General features: G+C 38.4%; 1 protein-coding gene across 7 annotated transcripts in view; it reads left to right on the forward strand.

Annotated features, from left to right (window-relative positions):
* Nucleotides 1-17786, forward strand: part of LOC123511810 (band 7 protein AGAP004871-like) — a 308047-nt gene that overhangs the window by 273470 nt on the left and 16791 nt on the right. For 4 of the 7 annotated variants that reach the window (XM_045267845.1, XM_045267844.1, XM_045267842.1 and 1 more), the window contains 2 exons: nt 13059-13165; nt 16833-16905. In XM_045267845.1, the coding sequence (XP_045123780.1) occupies nt 13059-13165; nt 16833-16905 (180 nt within the window). Of the gene's footprint in view, nt 1-2156; nt 2321-7608; nt 7733-13058; nt 13166-16832; nt 16906-17786 lie in introns of those variants that run through there. The other 3 variants (XM_045267839.1, XM_045267841.1, XM_045267840.1) reach the window with 1 other exon arrangement.

A 17786-nucleotide genomic window follows, 5' to 3' on the forward strand; every position in this document is an offset into this window, starting at 1 on the left:
GAGAGAGAAACATAATAAAGAACAATAGCTAAAATATATAAATAAATGATCAGAGAGAGAGAGAGAGAGAGAGAGAGAGAATGACTGGCAGAAGTAAACATTGCAGCGCAGGTGGCCAGCGTGAGGAATTGTTGCCGTGAAAAGAAAATCGGCAATCGGTAACAGTCTGGTCGCAGCGTCGATAGCCAATACTGAAGTGCTGGGGACAATAACACAGGGAGGGGCGGGGCTGACTCACTGGGGGTACGAGAGAGAGGGAGTGGTGGAGGCTGCATGGAGGAAGGATTGGTAGAGGAGAGGAGGGAGTAGGGAGTATGATAAATTGAGGAGGAGGGTGATAAGAGGAGATAAGAGATAGGTACAGGAGTGAAAGAAGAAAGGTGATGAAGGGGAGGTAGGAGGAACAAGAGGAGGAAAGTTTTAGGAGAGAAAGGAATAGATTAAGATAGATAAGAAGATTGGAAGGAGGGATGTAATAGAATGATGGAATAAGAGAGAAAAGAGAATAGTGAAAGGAGATAGGAGGAAGAGAAGGGCGAGGAAAGGATGAATTGAAATGAAGGAGATAACAAAAAGAGAAGTTATGAAAGAAAATGATAGAAAAATAGGACGAAGGGAAAATAAAGCAAAATAATAAAAAGAAAGTAGTCAGAAAAGTAAAAAGAAAAATGTGATGTCAGAAATAAAGAAAATAACGAAACACAGGAAAGAAGTTGATAAAAGGAGATAGAAGGGATGAATAAAGATGAAGGAAGAAAAAACATAAACAAAACTCGTGGGAAGAAGAAGAAAGTGAAATAAAGATAGAAAGAAGGAAAAAATGAATAAAAGAGAGAAAGAAAATGTAATGCAGACACAAGAAAGAGGTAGAGGAAAGAGGAGAGACTAACGAAAGAGACAGAGGATAAAGTAGCAATGAAGAGTAGATGATAGAAGAGATAGGAAATATAAAACAGAGGTTGTGGGGATGAAGATAAAAGGAGCAGCTGCAAGTAGTAGTAGTAGTAGTAGTAGTAGTAGTAGTACCAAACATTCGTTATTCATTACTTTAGAAAAAAACAAAATACAAAGTAACGTTTTCTCTCATGGCATTGGAGTCACTGAATTGAATAGAGAAAACAGGAAGACATAGAAAACGTAGGACGAGGAACAGGAGGAGAAAGAGGAGGAGGAGGAGGAGGAGGAGGAGGAAGAACTCAAGGGACGGAGGGTTGGGAGAGATGGAGGGAGGGAAGGGAGGAAAGAAAGGTGCTGGTACAACGTCGTGTCACACATAACGACATACTCATATATTATTTCGGTGTCTGTTCTGTTGAGTCGCCATGACAACCGAAGCAAACAATAACTAAGAAGGTGATTGGTCCATTGGCGATGACGTCACACAAAAATCGAAAGCTGATTGGCGGATATTGCTTCATGTACAGTGACGTCACGAATGCAAATATTGGAAGGGATTACCTATTTTATGAGAGAGAGAGAGAGAGAGAGAGAGAGAGAGAGAGAGAGAGAGAGAGAGAGAGCTAATGGAAAGATGACAGACTGCGCACAATAAGAACATTGACACACACACACACACACACACACACACACACACACACACACACACACACACACACACACACACACATAATGAGCTAATCAATCATTCAGGTGAAAACAAAAAGCAGTAATGGAAAGAAATTAATCAACACCTGTCTATAGAAGAAGAAGAAGAAGAAGAAGAAGAAGAAGAAGAAGAAAAGTGAAAGAAGGAAAAATAATGAGATGGAGTAAAGGAATGGTGAACTATGACAGAAGGAGGAAGGGAAGAAGAAGAATAGGAAAATAAACAAGAGGTACTAAAAGAAGAAGAAGAAGATAATGAAGAGGAGGAGGAGGAGGAGGAGGAGGAGGAGGAGGAGAATAGGAAAATAACAAGGGATAGTAAAGAAGATAATGAAGAGGAGGAGGAGGAGGAGGAGGAAGAGGAGGAGCTAAAAGAGGAAGACGCATGAGTAACAGCGCATGAGTAACAGAGCGAGCGAGAGAAAGAGAGAGAGAGAGAGAGAGAGAGAGAGAGAGAGAGAGAGAGAGAGAGAGGGGGCTGAAGAAAGGGAGACAGAAAGAGAAAGAGGGAGGTGTGGGGGGGGAGAGACATGTGGTAGAGAGAGAGCGAGTGAGTTAGTGAGTGGAGGAGCATTGAGCAGGGCAGGACCACCACGCGGCCTGCCTCCCTGCCGGTGTACCTGTTACCTGCCCACCTGTCCAGTTCTCCACCTGCTTTCCTGCCATGACTCTTGCTTACCCGGACAGCGGAAAGGAAGGAACTGGGCAGACTTCGGTTAGGTCACTCCAAACTGCACTATTTTCCACTTCTACTGCTTCTACTTCTACTTCTGCTACTACTGCTACTGCTGCTACTACTACTACTACTACTATTACTGCTACTATTACTACTACTACTACTTTACTATTTCAGTGTCACAAATTAAAGCATTTGCGATTGAATTTCGCACGTATGATAAAGCACACACACACACACACACACACACACACACACACACACACACACACACACACACACACACACACACACACACACACACACACACACACACACACAGAAAGGATGGCATGTTTCCTGTGTGTGTGTGTGTGTGTGTGTGTGTGTGTGTGTGTTATTTCAAAGTTCCATTAGTGTTTTTGTTCTACACTTCACGTCGCTCTTCACGGAACTCACCAGATTCTGTTTTTAGATCGCCCGCTTGTCAATATGTTGTGTGCATGTACCTGTTAGCACACACACACACACACACACACACACACACACACACACACACACACACACACACACACACACACACACACACACACACACACACACACACACACACACACACACACACACACACACACACACACACACACACACAAATATTTACCCTCTTACATACATACCTACCTAGATACATACATACATACATACATACATACATACATACATACACTGCACATCACCTGTTAATCAACTCACCTGAACCATGTCACGTGATCACACTTGAAGTAATAAACCTTAATTAAAAAAAGGGAGAAAAAAATTACTCCTTATGAAAAGATAGTAAGAAAAGAATAAAGAAAAGAAATAAGAAATAAAAGAGAGCATTTAATAATAAGTGCAAGAATCTGAGAAGCTATCAGTGATGCGGGAATTTAAGCGAACTGTCTTAAGCTTAAACTTTCTTTTTTCTCTCTCGTCTGAATATTAAAACTGCAGCGTGGCGTGAATTTTAAGTCCGGGAGAGAGAAAAGTTTGAATTTTCGTGTTGCAAATTGGCTTTTATGAGAGACAAGAGTGTAATTACTTAGTGGAAACCTTGCATGAAGTACTTAACTCTCTCTCTCTCTCTCTCTCTCTCTCTCTCTCTCTCTCTCTCTCTCTCTCTCTCTCTCTCTCTCTCTCTCTCTCTCTCAGATCAATAAATTCAACGCTTAAAAGTCCTAAATTGAATATTATGCTCATTTTGGAGTTTGGAACAGTCACCCACTCACTGATCGCCTCCAGTTTAATAGTTCCTCTATCTTCGTGTGTTGTTTTTACTATTTTCCGGCAACTTGATACACTGGATTTTAAGATTATGTTGAATTGTACTGTTAAGTATTCCATGTTTCTATTTTTTTTTTTTTTTTTTTATTTCTAGTTTGTCTATATAAATGTGTATTTTTGGTTGTTTATTCACATTGTTTCATTGATTCACTGGACTGGGTGGTTATGTTGTGTTGTGGTGTTAAATGTTTTATATCGCCATTCATTTACTCATTTTGCCTCCGTCACAAACTGCATTGCCGGTGTGAAGTTGTACATGTGATTGTTATGTGGTTATTTTGTCATAGGGTCACTAATGCACTGGATGGGAAAGTTACTCGTATTTGTTCACTCATTATCGTCTGTGTCACGAACTGCCTTCCGTGTGTAAAGCTCGAAATGTTTCTGTTACTCTATTATTCACTGTCAAATCTAACTGTACCATAAACTGCCAGGTCTGATATATATGTTGTTGTATTCATTATTTGCAGACTTAACTCTAATTGTATCCTGATGTAACAATGGTCTTTTGCTTTTCTGCGTCTCGGTACTCATTGTTCCCAAACTAACATTATAATAATTATGTGTCATACAAGTTGAATATTACATCAGCTATCATAACTAGTAATAAAGTCTTACTGCCTCAATTTTAATTCAGGTTCGCTAATTACTATAATTGACTAACGTTACTTTCATTATAATTATCGAACAAACATTAACTAACCAGCTATTTCACCTTCCATTACAACTATCACAGTGTTACAACGCCATAACTATCCTACAGAACAAACACAATTGCTTGTTAAAATCATCACAATCATGGCCTAACTTTACTGCTATACACAAACCACATTAAGCAACCAAATAGCATCACAACCACCGTAAAAACCATAATTATTACTACAAACTACCACTGTACCTAGCCAAACAACCTCTCACTTCCTCCCGTTACTGTACACCTTTATGAAACTTCTAATGAACCAGGCGTCATAACAGCCACCATAAAAAACGCCAAATTTTATCGACAATCTACCATAACGTGTAGCCAAACAACCTTTTCTTCGTTGCTGTATACCTTTGTGCGACTTTTCCTAACGAACCAAACATCTTACCACCATAGAAACCCTAGATTATTTCAACGAACTACCATAACGTCTAAGCAAACAACCTCTCACTCGTTACGTAACCTCCCCTAACAAACCAATTATCACAACAGCTACTATAAAAAACGCCAAATTTTATCGACAAACTACCATAAAGTCTAGCCAAACAACTTTTCCCTCGTTACTGTATTCCCTTATGTAACCTCCCAATGAAGCGAGAGAGAAAAGCAGTGTCTCGCGGCTCCCAGGTTCTTTAGAAGGGGGAAAGAAACAACTGACGCCACGAAGATCGATCTCTGGACACGTAAAAGTCATTACATAGGTGAACAGAGACTCAAGGGTGCGAAGTTTTATTGCAGAGGGTGATTGTGTAGTGTTTGCACTGTGATGCAAGCCGAGGTGCTCAAAAGAGGGGTTGGATTATTGTCCATTATGTTAACTGTTAAGGTTATTTGTGCAGTAAAAGGGTGTTGGTTTGTTTTGTTGTCTTTTAAGAGTGTTTGGAGCATGTGAATATAGAGTTCGAGTTGACATGTGAAGGTTAAAATAAAGAAACGTGATGTGCGAATTATTTTGATAGACTATTTGAAGAGTAGCGGGCAAACAATAATAATAAGGGTCAATGAAAGTTATATGGTGTATTTCGAGAAACTGTAGACCATTTCACGAAGTCCTCTTGTACTTATAAATTGATTAAAAATTGAACATGAATTAGTTAGTAGGTATTTTCATTTGATGTTAAAAAAAAAAAAGTCAACTCATTTTTTTCTTCATATTGATCAACTTTTTTTTTTTATTCAAGTTAATACGCAGAACGATAATTTTTTTTTCTCTCTCTCTCTCTCTCTCTCTCTCTCTCTCTCTCTCTCTCTCTCTCTCTCTCTCTCTCTCTCTCTCTCTCTCTCTCTCTCTCTCTCTCTCTCTCTCTCTCTCTCTCTCTCTCTCTCTCTCTCTCTCTCTCTCTCTAAGAATTCGTAAAATATGAACTATGATTCATCTAGATCACACAAAAAAGAAAAAAAATTAAGACTTGGACATGCAGTTGTATTCAGTAATGTTGCGAGGTGCGTATAACGACATAAAACACAGAGCTATTCAGGGAACACACGTGGTAGATTCAGAGAAAGACGCATAAAGCTCAGAAATATGTTTGCACTCACTAGACGCGCGCTTCAAGCCTTTTGAATGATGGAAATTGTTGAGTGTTTGGGCTGATAACTTATGATAGAGTAGACAGTTTTATTTTATTGTCCATTCATTATTTGTCCATTATCCAATCCTAACTACAAAAAACAATCACCCTCGGTTACCTAATTTTGTAGATATATTTTGGTAGAATCGAATGTTTTAATCCCTTCAATACTGGGACGCATTTTTTACCTTGAAATTTTTGTACGATTAGGTAATTTTTATTGATATTAGGAAAGGTCTATGGAAGTCAGAAGATTGATGGCCACAGTCTTCATTATTTCAATCCCCTTCACGAGTTTCTGAAGCTGTATAAAACCATATTACAAGGAGATTGAATATAGAAACGCGTCATGGCACTGAAGGGGTGAATCATATCTTTTTCACATAGCGTCCTGCAATTCTAAGTACAAAACTAATTCCTGTGAAGCATCTAAGAAAATCCCATTATAGTTTCTTATTACTGCTATTCAGTTCTCAATACTTTTCACACAATGTCATTCAGTATTAAGTACAAAGACAGATCATGTAAAGCAACTAACAGAATCTCATTACAATTTTCTTCTAAGTGCTATTTAATTCTCAGCACAAAGCTAATCACTACGTCAACAAATACAAGGAAGTTTCTGTGGACATACATTTGAAAATACAATACAATCTGAACCATCACATTACAAAATTACAAACTTCTATACAATAACCCCAAAAGAACTGGCAATTAAGTGGGCCTAGTTTTTTTCCCTTGGTCAGTTTCCCCTCTTACATAAAAATTAAATAAAATAAACAGCAAACTAATATAAAAACAGGCCAGCAAGTAACACTTCACAACACAACACTAATCACCCTAACCAGAACGCTATCCCCATCTTACCTACTAAATCTAACAGTCAGTCTTTACTTATCTATTTATCTTGACACGCCTGCCGTCCCTTACAATGACAGTTTTCTTCCAAGTGCTATTTCATTCTTGACACAAAAACAATCTGAGAGTCAACAAATACAAAATGTTTCTGTGGACATACAAGTGAAAATACAAGACAATTTAAACCATCACATTACAATAACCCAACAAAAAAACACAAAATTAATACAAAAACAGACTAGCAAATAACACTTTACAACACTACAACACTAAACACCCTAACACGAACGCTATCCCCATCTTACCTACTAAATCTAACACCTAGTCTTTTTTTTTTTTTTTTATTTATACCATGTGGGCTTTTCACGAGAATTTATGGGCTAAGAGGGATACTTTTTTTGTGGTACCTCCTATCCCAAAGCCCACCCGCTAAGAAACCGTTGCCCCGAGTGAGGAAGCCCAACCTACACTCGGACCGTGGACAGGATTCGAACCCATGCGCTTGGAGACCCCTCGGACCACAAAGCTTACCTATCTTAACACGCCTGCCATCCCTTACAATGACAGTTTTCTTCCAAGTGCTATTTAATTCTTGACACAAAACTAATCAGCGAGTCAACAAATACAAAAAAAGTTTCTGTGGACATAGAAATAAAAATACAATATACTCTAGAGTTCTAAACCATCACATTACAAGAATACATACTTCTACAAAATAACCCCACAAAAAACACAAAACTAATACAAAAACACACTAGAAAGCAACATTTCACAACACTACAACACTAATCATCCTAACGCGAACGCTGTCCCCTCTTACCTACTAAATCTAACAGCCAGTCCTTCCGTATCTATTAATCTTAACACACGTACCATCCCTTACAATACCACAGCTGCCCGGTTCCCTTCCTACCACCCCTAACACCACCTCCACCACCCTGGCCGTGCACATGGGCCCTATGCACTCCGCCTCTATCCATAACCAAAGGCGTCTGCGAGGAGATAGAGTGGAAGATGGTGAGTTTAAGATAAGAGACAGAGAGAGAGAGAGTGTGTGTTGAAAGAATTGATGTAACAGGAGACGATGGAAAGATGAAGACATAGAGAAAGGGTTGACTAACGAAGGGGTTGATAAGGCAGAAAAGAAGGTGGTGGTGGAGATAGGTGAAAGATGGTGAGATGAGAATGAGAGAGTGTGTTGAAAAGATAAAGAAATAGGGAAGAGAGTGACTAAATAAAAGGGTTGAAAGGGCACAAAAGAGGATCGTGGTGGAGATGGTGAGTTGAGAATAAGAGGAGAGAGAGAGAGTGTGTGTGTGTTGAAAGACGTGATGGAACAGAAGAGGTTAGAAAGAAAGGATTTAAAGATGAAGAAAAAGATGGAAGGGAGTGACTAAAGAAAGGTTGACAGGGATAGGACAGAATAGGTGTAAGAAGGGATAGCAAGGTGAGATTTAAGGGAGATTTAAGGGGAAAAGTGCTTAATAGAAAAGAAAAAGATAGAGGGATGAAAATGACAAAAAGGCAAGGCAAAAAAAGAAGGGAATGGAAAGGGAAAGAGTGACAGAAGAGAGAGGAAAAGGAAGAAAAGGAGGAAAGTGAGCGACAAGAAAAAAAGTAAGAAATGAGAAAGAAGGAATGATGTAAGGAAAAGAGTGGGAGAAAGAGAGAGGAGGAAATGACATTAAATAAGTTACAAAAAAGAAATAGAAAAGCCACTTAGAAAAAATAAAAGTTAAATAGTAAATGAGCAAAAAAAAATAATAAAATAGAGAATAGAACAGAAAACTAGCCAAAATATAAAGACTGCAAATAAAGAAAGAAAAATGGAAAAAGGAGAAGAGAAAAAGTGAAAAAGAGATAAAATGGGAAAAAGAAGAGAAAAGAGAAAAAAAACTAGATATGAAATGAAATAGGAAAATGCAAAAACAATATAGAAAAATAAAAAGTAACAAAAAAATGAAAAGAAAAAACAAAAGAAAAAAGGTTAATAAGAAAAAAGAGGAATAATAATAATAATAATAATAAATAATAATAATAATGATAAGAAGAAGAAGAAGAAGAAGAAGAAGAAGAAGAAGAAGAATGATAATAAGAATAAGAGGAGGACGAGGAGGAGGAGGAGAAAGAGAAGGAGGAGGAGGAGGAGAAAACTGAAGATGAGATGAAAAAGGGGGGGTAAAAAGAAGATCGAGGAGAAGTTAAGAAGATTAGGGAGTGAAGGAAAGATTCTGGAAATGAGCGAAGAGTTCCCAGAGAGTGAGCGAGTGGGTGTAATATATTTGGTCATCACTTCACTTTTTTTTTTTCATTTGATTTCGTTACTTTTCTTTCACTTTCGTATCTTTGTATTAATTGTTTTTGTCTTTTGTCTCTCTTACCTTTTGTTATTATTATTGTTATTATCATTATTATCATCATTAATGCTACTACCTTCCTCCTCCTCCTCCTCCTCCTCCTCCTCCTCCTCCTCCTCCTCCTCCTCCTCCTCCTTTGTTTCATCATTATGCTTCCATCCTTTCTTCTCTCTCTTTAGAACTAAGTAGTTGGAGGAAAGAAGGGAGAGAAAGAGAGAAGGAGGGAGAAAGGGAGAAGGAAGAAAAATTAGGAGGAAGGAGGAAGGAAGATAGGAGGACAGATGTTCCAATGTCTGTGTGTGGGAAGGAGAAAGAGAGAAAGAGAGAGGATAGGAATAAAAATGAAGGAAAACTGTTAAGTGTGTGTGTGTGTGTGTGTGTGTGTGTGTGTGTGTGTGTGTGTATGAATATTGTTAATGGTCCTCGCATATTCTGTCCAAAACCACACACACACACACACACACACACACACACACACACACACACACACACTTAACAGTTATCAAGACAGTTTTTTTCCTATCCTCTCTCTTTCTCTCTTTTTCCTTCCCACTTTTTCTTCCTCTTTCCTTCACTCCTTTATTCCCTTTATGGCATTGTGTCTCTTACTCTTTCTTTGCTAACTTTCCTTCCTTCCTTCCTTCCTTCCGTCCTTCCTTACTTTCTTCCTTCCTTCCTTCCTTTCTTCCTTTCTTCTTTTCTTTCTTCCTTCATTCTTTATTAATTGTTTACCTTCTCTTGTTCTTCCTTTTTTACTTCTTTTTTATCATTCTTTCTCCTCTCCTCCATCTTTCCTTCCCTTCCTATCTCTCTCCCTCCTTCCTCCCTTCTTTTCTTCCTTTCTTTCTTTCTTCCTTCCTTCTTTCCTTCCTAACTTCCTTTCTTTCTTTCTTTCTTTCTCTCCTTCTTTCTTTCTTCCTTCTTTTCTTATTTAATTCATTCCTTCATTCCTTCTTTATCGACCTTCCTGTTGAATAATTTTGGGTGGACAATGATACGGCGTCTCTCTCTCTCTCTCTCTCTCTCTCTCTCTCTCTCTCTCTCTCTCTCTCTCTCTCTCTCTCTCTCTCTCTCTCTCTTCCATAATACATCAAATATCGCATTTCATCCCCTTTCGTCTCTCAATCGATCTATTTCTCTCCTTTATCACATTTTTTCTCTTCTTCCTTCATTCTTCTTTCCTTTCTTCCTTTTAATGTTATCCTCTCTTTCTCTTCGCTCTCTCCCAATTCCCTCTTCGTAAAAATGGTTCGGATATTGACTTGTACACATTATTAACACCATCCTGTGTGTGTGTGTGTGTGTGTGTGTGTGTGTGTGTGTGTGTGTGTGTGTGTGTGTGTGTGTGTTAGACAGAAAAAGAAAGAGAAAGATGAAATATTTATCATGAAATTGCCGTTACAATTTCTTACGTGCATTCCAGAAGGAGAGAGAGAGAGAGAGAGAGAGAGAGAGAGAGAGAGAGAGAGAGAGTAAACAAACACTAGCAGAGACAAAGAAAACAAAGAAACGAGGAAATTCTCAACTTCGTAACACAGACAAACAAAAGTTGACAAAAACAAACAGACAGATAGATACACAAACAGACAAACAGACACACAGGTAGACAGATAGATGCACAAATAGACACACACACAAACAGACAGACAGACACACAGGTAGACAGATAGATACACAAGCAGACAAACAGACACACAGGTAGAGAGATAGATACACAAATAGACACACACAAACATACCGATAGACATACAGACAGATAGACACACAAACACACACACACACAAATAGACAGGCAAAAAAAGAGAGGTTAACTTCATCAAATGTCAAAACAAAGACAGCTATAAAGAGCATGAAAAAAAAAAAACATGTCAGAGAGAGAGAGAGAGAGAGAGAGAGAGAGAGAGAGAGAGAGGATTTAGAAACATCAAACATACCTCTTTCTTTCTTAAATACGTGACATTAACGTGTTGCTAAATCGAGGTCAGGTAAAGATTGTGATTTTGTAAAGGAAGGAAGGAAGGAAAGGAGGAAGGAAGGACGGGAGGGAAGGAGGGAGGGAGGGAAGGAGGGAGGGAGGGAAGGAGGGAGAGGTTGGCTAAAGGAAGGGACAGCTGTTTTTGGCAAAGGAGGAACTGGAGGAGGAAGAGAAAGGAGGAGGAGGAAGAAAGAAAATTGTTACGAGATAATATCCTGAGAGTGTGAAAAGGAAGGAGAGGACAAGGAAGGAAGATGACAGGAGGAGGAAAGTAAGAAGAGGAGGAACAGGAGGAAGAAGAGAAGACAGGCTCATAACAGAAAGGAAAAAAGAAAAATATAGACAAAATTGCGAGAGAAAATGGAGGTGAAAGAAAAGAATAGATGATAATTGTGTAATCGTGGCTGTTATGCTTATGTGTTTGTTGTTATCACACACACACACACACACACACACACACACACACACACACACACACACACACACACACACACACACACACACACACACACACACACACACACACACACACAACAACAAGAAGAAGAAGAAAAGGAAGGAAAGAAAAAAACAATATAAAGAACTCGACACATAAGAATTCCGAAAAGAAGAACATGAAGAACAGGAGAAGAAGAAGAAGAAGAAGAAGAAGAAGAAGAAGAAGAAGAAAAAGAAGAAGAAGAAAAAAGGAAAAATTCAAGAACTCGAAACGAAAGGATTCCAAAAAGAAGAACAAGAACAGAAGAAAAAGGAGGAAAAGAAGAAGAAGAAGAAGAAGAAGAAGAAGAAGAAGAAGAAGAAGAAGAAGAAGAAGAAAGAAGAAAATATCAAGAACTCAAACCAGAGAATTCCAAAAAGAAGAAAAAACTGAAGAAGAAAAAGGAGAAAAAACTGAAGAAGAAAAACAAGAAGAGGAGGAGGAGGATGAGGAGGAGGAGCAGCAGGAAGAGGAGGAAGAAGAGCAAAATAGGAAGAAACAATTAGATATGCATTACCTGAGGAAGAAGTTTTGCCACAAGCGTGAATCTATTATGCAAATGTACCTTCCCTGTGAATATTGTTGTTAGTCAATGGAAGAAGTTGTTAGGAATGCTTCACTCTGAAATGTAGCGATGAAAAAAAAGAAAAATAGAAATAAATAAGAAGGATAAAAGAAATGTTTGTAGTTTACCAGTATTCTCTCTCTCTCTCTCTCTCTCTCTCTCTCTCTCTCTCTCTCTCTCTCTCTCTCTCTCTCTCTCTCTCTCTCTCTCTCTCTCTCTCTCTCTCTCTCTCTCTCTCTCTCTCTCTACCAAAGTTTATTTACATCACTGTCAGTCACGTATTGAACGGAATCGTGAAAACTCTCCTCTCTCTCTCTCTCTCTCTCTCTCTCTCTCTCTCTCTCTCTCTCTCTCTCTCTCTCTCTCTCTCTCTCTCTCTCTAAAGCTTACTTAATTTCTACGTTTCAGATACCGTTTTCTTTAGATTGTAAGTGCAGACTAACACAGTTTTCTTATTCCTCCTCCTCCTCCTTCTCTTCCTCCTCCTTCTCCTCCTTCTGTCTTTTACCTTTTATTCATAAGGGTTGAAGATGTCTTAGGAACGGAACGGAAGGGAAGGGAAGGGAAGGAATGGACATACATTAGATAAAACTGCCCTCCTGTGTGTGTGTGTGTGTGTGTGTGTGTGTGTGTGTGTGTGTGTGTGTGTGTGTGTGTGTGTATATTTATGTCCATGTTTATTCATATTGTTCTATATTCCTCTATTATTATTACTGTTTCTCTATTACTACTTACTCTATTACTCCTCCTCCTCCTCCTCCTCCTACTACTACTACTACTACTACTACTACTACTACTACTACTACTACTACTACCACTACAACAACTACTACAACTACCACCATACTACCACCATACCACCACCACCACCATCACCACCACCACCACCACCACCACCACCACCACCACCACCACCACCACCACCACCACCACCACCACCACTACAAATTCCTTCCTTTCTCCCGCAGCGGATGAGAATGACGGAGGAATTGGTGTCTGCGGGTGGATCCTGACGGGGCTGTCATGGATCCTTGTGCTGGCGACTATGCCCTTCTCCTTCTGCGTCTGTTTCAAGGTAAGCTTATTAAATCCTCCTTCTTTCTACGTATATTAGTTGTTTTTGTTTTTTACCCTGTGTTTATGTGTATATGTTCATTTTCTTCTTATTTTCCTTGTGTGTTTGTGCGATTGTCCTTGTTTACATATGTATTAATGCATTTTCTTATTATTTTCCTTGTGTGTTTGTGTGGAAGCTCATTTTCAAGTTAGGTTAGGTTAGATTAGGTTTCAAAATACAAGTTAGGTTAGCGTTTCAGAATACAGACCTTTCTGAAACGCTGTTATCTCACCATCACTGCTCTCCGAAGGCTCCAGGTGAAGATACTCGTGTTTTTAAGAGTATTTTTTTATGTTCCTGGTGTTAGATTTAAGATTTCTAGTTTATCAAAAGGAGAAACTGTCTTGAAACCCCAGCTAGTTGTCTCCCTGGCCTTAGAAAATTGTCGTGGTGAGAGGGAAGGTGTTTCTGAGTGCATTTGTATGTGTGTGTCAGTTCATTTTCTTCTTATTGTTTTTTGTGTCTTTGTGTATTAATTCATTTTCTTATCATTGTCTTTTTGTCTTGTATAAGTTCATTTTCTTCTTGTGAATGTCTTTGTGTCTTTGTGTATCAGTTCATTTTTTTTTTGTTATTGTCTTTTTGTCGTTGTATATAAGTTCCTTTTCTTCTTATTGTTTTTGTGTCTTTGTATATTAGTTCGTTTTCTTATGATTGTCTTTGTGTGTGTGTGTGTATGTTCATTGTTTTTGTTATTGTCTTTGTGTCTGTGTATCAGTCCATTTTTTCTTATGATTGTTCTTGCGTCTATGTTTGTAGTTTCATTTCCTTATTACTGTATTATTGTTGTAATTGTTGCCACCATCCTAGAATAAGACAGTAGTGTGTAATTGAAGTTAATTTGTTTCCTATTGTTATTGTATTATTTTCATTATTTTTGCTGCCATTCTAGTATAAGATATCAGTGTAGATTCTCGGTTTATTTATTATCATTGTGTTATTGTATTACTGTTATTACTGGCACATCCATCACCCTTAAGATAGCAGTGTATATTCTACGTTAATTTTCTCCTTTTTGTTATTTTATTGTTATTATTATCATCCTACAGTGCACATTAGTAGAGTACAGATTAGATAGATTTGAATGTGTGTCTTGTGTGTAAAATAGTGTCTCTTAACGTTGCCCTCTGTGTTAAGATGGAAGGTAAAGATATAAAGAGAAAGGGATGTGAAGGAGATTTGAAGGGGAAATGTTAAAGAGAGCGAAGGAAATATAGGAGATAATGCTCAGAAATTGATATCAGTGCAAAAAATCAAAGGTAAAATATAAAGAGAAAAGGATTGTAATGTACCCACGTGAAAAAATAAAAAAATATATATAGCAACAAAGGAAACGTATAAAAGATTCCATAAGAATTACATTAACGTTAAAATGAAAAAAAAAAAAAAAAAAGATTTAGACGCGCCAAAGTGAAGAAGAGAGAGAAATGAAAGTTTTATATGAGCGAAGATGAGACGAAGCAGAGAGAGAGAGAGAGAGAGAGAGAGAGAGAGAGAGAGAGAGAGGTTAAGAGAGACGTTAAAGAAGGCCAAGGTTATAAGAGCAGGATTTGGAGAGGCGGATATTAAGTGATACACAGCTGAGTGAATGAAGAGAACGTGTACAGAGAGAGCCACGAAAAGAGGAGGTGGAGGAGGGAGGAGTAAAGAATGGAGGAGGGGAATGAAGAGAAGGTGCAAATAGGGAGCCACGAAAAGAGGAGGTGGAGGAGGGAAGTAAAGGATGGAGGAAGAGTGTAATGAAGAGGTGAACAGAGGAAGGCACGAAAGGAGGAGGTGGAGGAGGGAGGAGTAAAGAATGGAAAAGTTGAATGAAGAGAAGGTTCAAAGAGGGATCAACGAAAGGAGGAGGTGGAGGAGGTGGAGGAGGGAGTAAAGATGGAGGAGGAGTGGAAAGTAAAGATTTAAGAAGGATTTGATGGGTATATACTCCTCAACACATCGCAGACTTAAATTGACAAGCTGTAACAATCTGTAGTGGAAGTGACTGGGATTTCTAAGGTTGTTTTCACGCTTCTAATAACAAAGATATTCTCCAACACTGAAAAAAAGTGAAGATATTGATGCTAATGATTTTATTGATGTTTTGTGGTCTTTGAAGATAATGCTTAGGAGTTTAAACGTTTCAGAAGTAACTCCATGGTGATATTGTGAGGGATGGTGATTCATAGACCAGTGAAGGAAGAAAAGATAGAAGAATTGAAGTAAAGAGGAAAAATGAAGGAATTAGAGAATGCTAAAGCTAAGGAAGGGATGATAAAGAGGGGAAAGTTAAGGGAGAAGAGGGTTAAAGGAGGAGGAAGGGAGAGAGAGAGAGAATGGATGTTTAGGAAGGAAAAAGGAACGAATAAATAAATGGTAAGACTAAGGAAGGGATGACAAGGGAATGGGATGTGGAAGAGAAAGTTAAGGAGAAGAAGGTTTAAGGAAAAGAGAGGGGATATTTAGAGAGAGGAAGGAATAAATAAATAAAAAAAATGGTAAGACTAAGAATAATGGATGAAAAAGATTAAGGAAGAAAAATTACTATGATGAATTGAACAGAAAAAGAAAAATCAAGAAAATACGAATAAAGGATATGGAGAAAGGAAGGATTAAGATGAGACAAGAGTAAAAGAAACACAAAGAAATACAAATGAAGAACAATTTAACAAGCAAACTGACACCTTTGACTCTTAACCCTTTCAGTACCATGACACGTTTCCACACCTATTCTGGTTACTATTTGGTGAATTTATAAAGCTTCAGAACCTTATGTGAGGGATTTAAATAGTGAAGACTGTGGCTATTAATTTTCTCACCTCCATAGACCCTTCCTAGTGTCAATAAAATGGTCTAATCGTACACAAATCTCAAGTACTGAAAGGGTTAATGATAGACTATGATGAAGAGATAAAAGGAATATAAAGGAGATTGGAAAACACAAAAAGAATGTAAATAAAGGTCAAACTAGCATATAAATTAACGCTCACGAGACTATTAATGAAAAAAGACATAAACTCACTGTAAAATGAATAGAGAGATGAAAAATGGTAAAAGGAAAGAAAAATAAGGAGGGTAACTTTGGTAGAGATCAAAAGGAGGAGGAGGAGGAGGAGGAGAGGGAAAAGGGAAGAGGAAACGGCAAGAGTGGAAATCAGGAATCATAAATAGTTTGCCTTCAGGAATAAGTTTAGGAATAAGTTTTTCCTCCACTCTCCACTCCTCAAACGGAACCCTGATGGACAGACTTCCGATATTGATCCCGTGTGTGTGTGTGTGTGTGTGTGTGTGTGTGTGTGTGTGTGTGTGTGTGTGTGTGTGTGTGTGTGTGTGTCGGAGTGGCCTGCTGACAGCTACACACACACACACACACACACACACACAGAGAGAGAGAGAGAGAGAGAGAGAGAGAGAGAGAGAGAGAGCTATTTTTGAGTGTCTCCGAAGGTCAATAAAGTTGTTTGACACTGAAATGAAAAAAATAAAAATAGTAAAAAAAACAAAGTATTGGAAAAAGTCGATGGCTACGGAGAGAGAGAGAGAGAGAGAGAGAGAGAGAGAGAGTGTGTGTGTGTGTGTGTGTGTGTGTGTGTGTGTGTGTGTGTGTGTGTGTGTGTGTGTTGACCTCTGCTCCCTCCTTCAGGTCGTTCAGGAGTACGAGAGGGCAGTCATCTTCCGCCTGGGTCGACTGCTGCAGGGAGGCTCCAAAGGGCCAGGTTAGTCTCCCCTTAAGTCACACGTTTTCTCTGTTATTTCCATTGATCCCATTTTCTCTCATCAACAGGTACGGTTTTCCCCTCACTGGACATGCTGGCTCGTGGTGATTTCCTGGTGGGAGAAGCTACGAGATTTTTTTTTTTTTTTTTTTTTTTTTCTTGTTAGTTCGATGTTGCAATTTAGTCTCATTTTTTTTTTTCTTTAAACTTCATCTTATTTTCAGGATTTGTGTTGTGAATGTAAATCTTAATCCCAATAATGTTGCTTTTATATTTGCTGGTTAAATTGTGTTTTTCTCGTGTGTAACTAATCTTAAAGCCATTTTTTTCATAATTATTGACATTATTATTAAGTATTGACATTATTAATTACTTATCAAAAACTATCATATTCAGGTTTTCCTAAGAACTGAATACCAAAAGTTTATCCCTTTTAGCTTCTAATTATGTTTTATTTATTTATTTTGTTCACTCAGATATAAAACTTCCGTCATATACTTGTCCTCGCCATCAATTTTAATAACATCGTGGAGTATTTTTCCGTTTATCAGACATCAACCTTTATCGCGTTCAATGTGCGCTATATCGATGCCATAGCGATTCACTGAACACCACCACCAAACTCGTAAGTCATCTGTACTGGGACATGTTAAATAGAAAAACATCTCGGACGTGCTCAGGGACTAGCATCTAAGTGGGCCTTTTTCTTTCACCGTGTTTGTTGCCATTTGCCAGATTTTCTCTCTCACGTGAAATGAAATACTAAGTGAACAAATAAAGTTGTAAAGTCGTCTTCAAGCATTACCTTACTTTTCTTCACCGTGGTTTTCATCTGTCGCGTGTCATCCCGGCTTGGCGCGAGGCAGGGGCGGGGCGGAGCG

The sequence above is a fragment of the Portunus trituberculatus genome, chromosome 32 (genome assembly GCF_017591435.1).
Source record: "Portunus trituberculatus isolate SZX2019 chromosome 32, ASM1759143v1, whole genome shotgun sequence".
NCBI lineage: Eukaryota > Metazoa > Arthropoda > Malacostraca > Decapoda > Portunidae > Portunus > Portunus trituberculatus.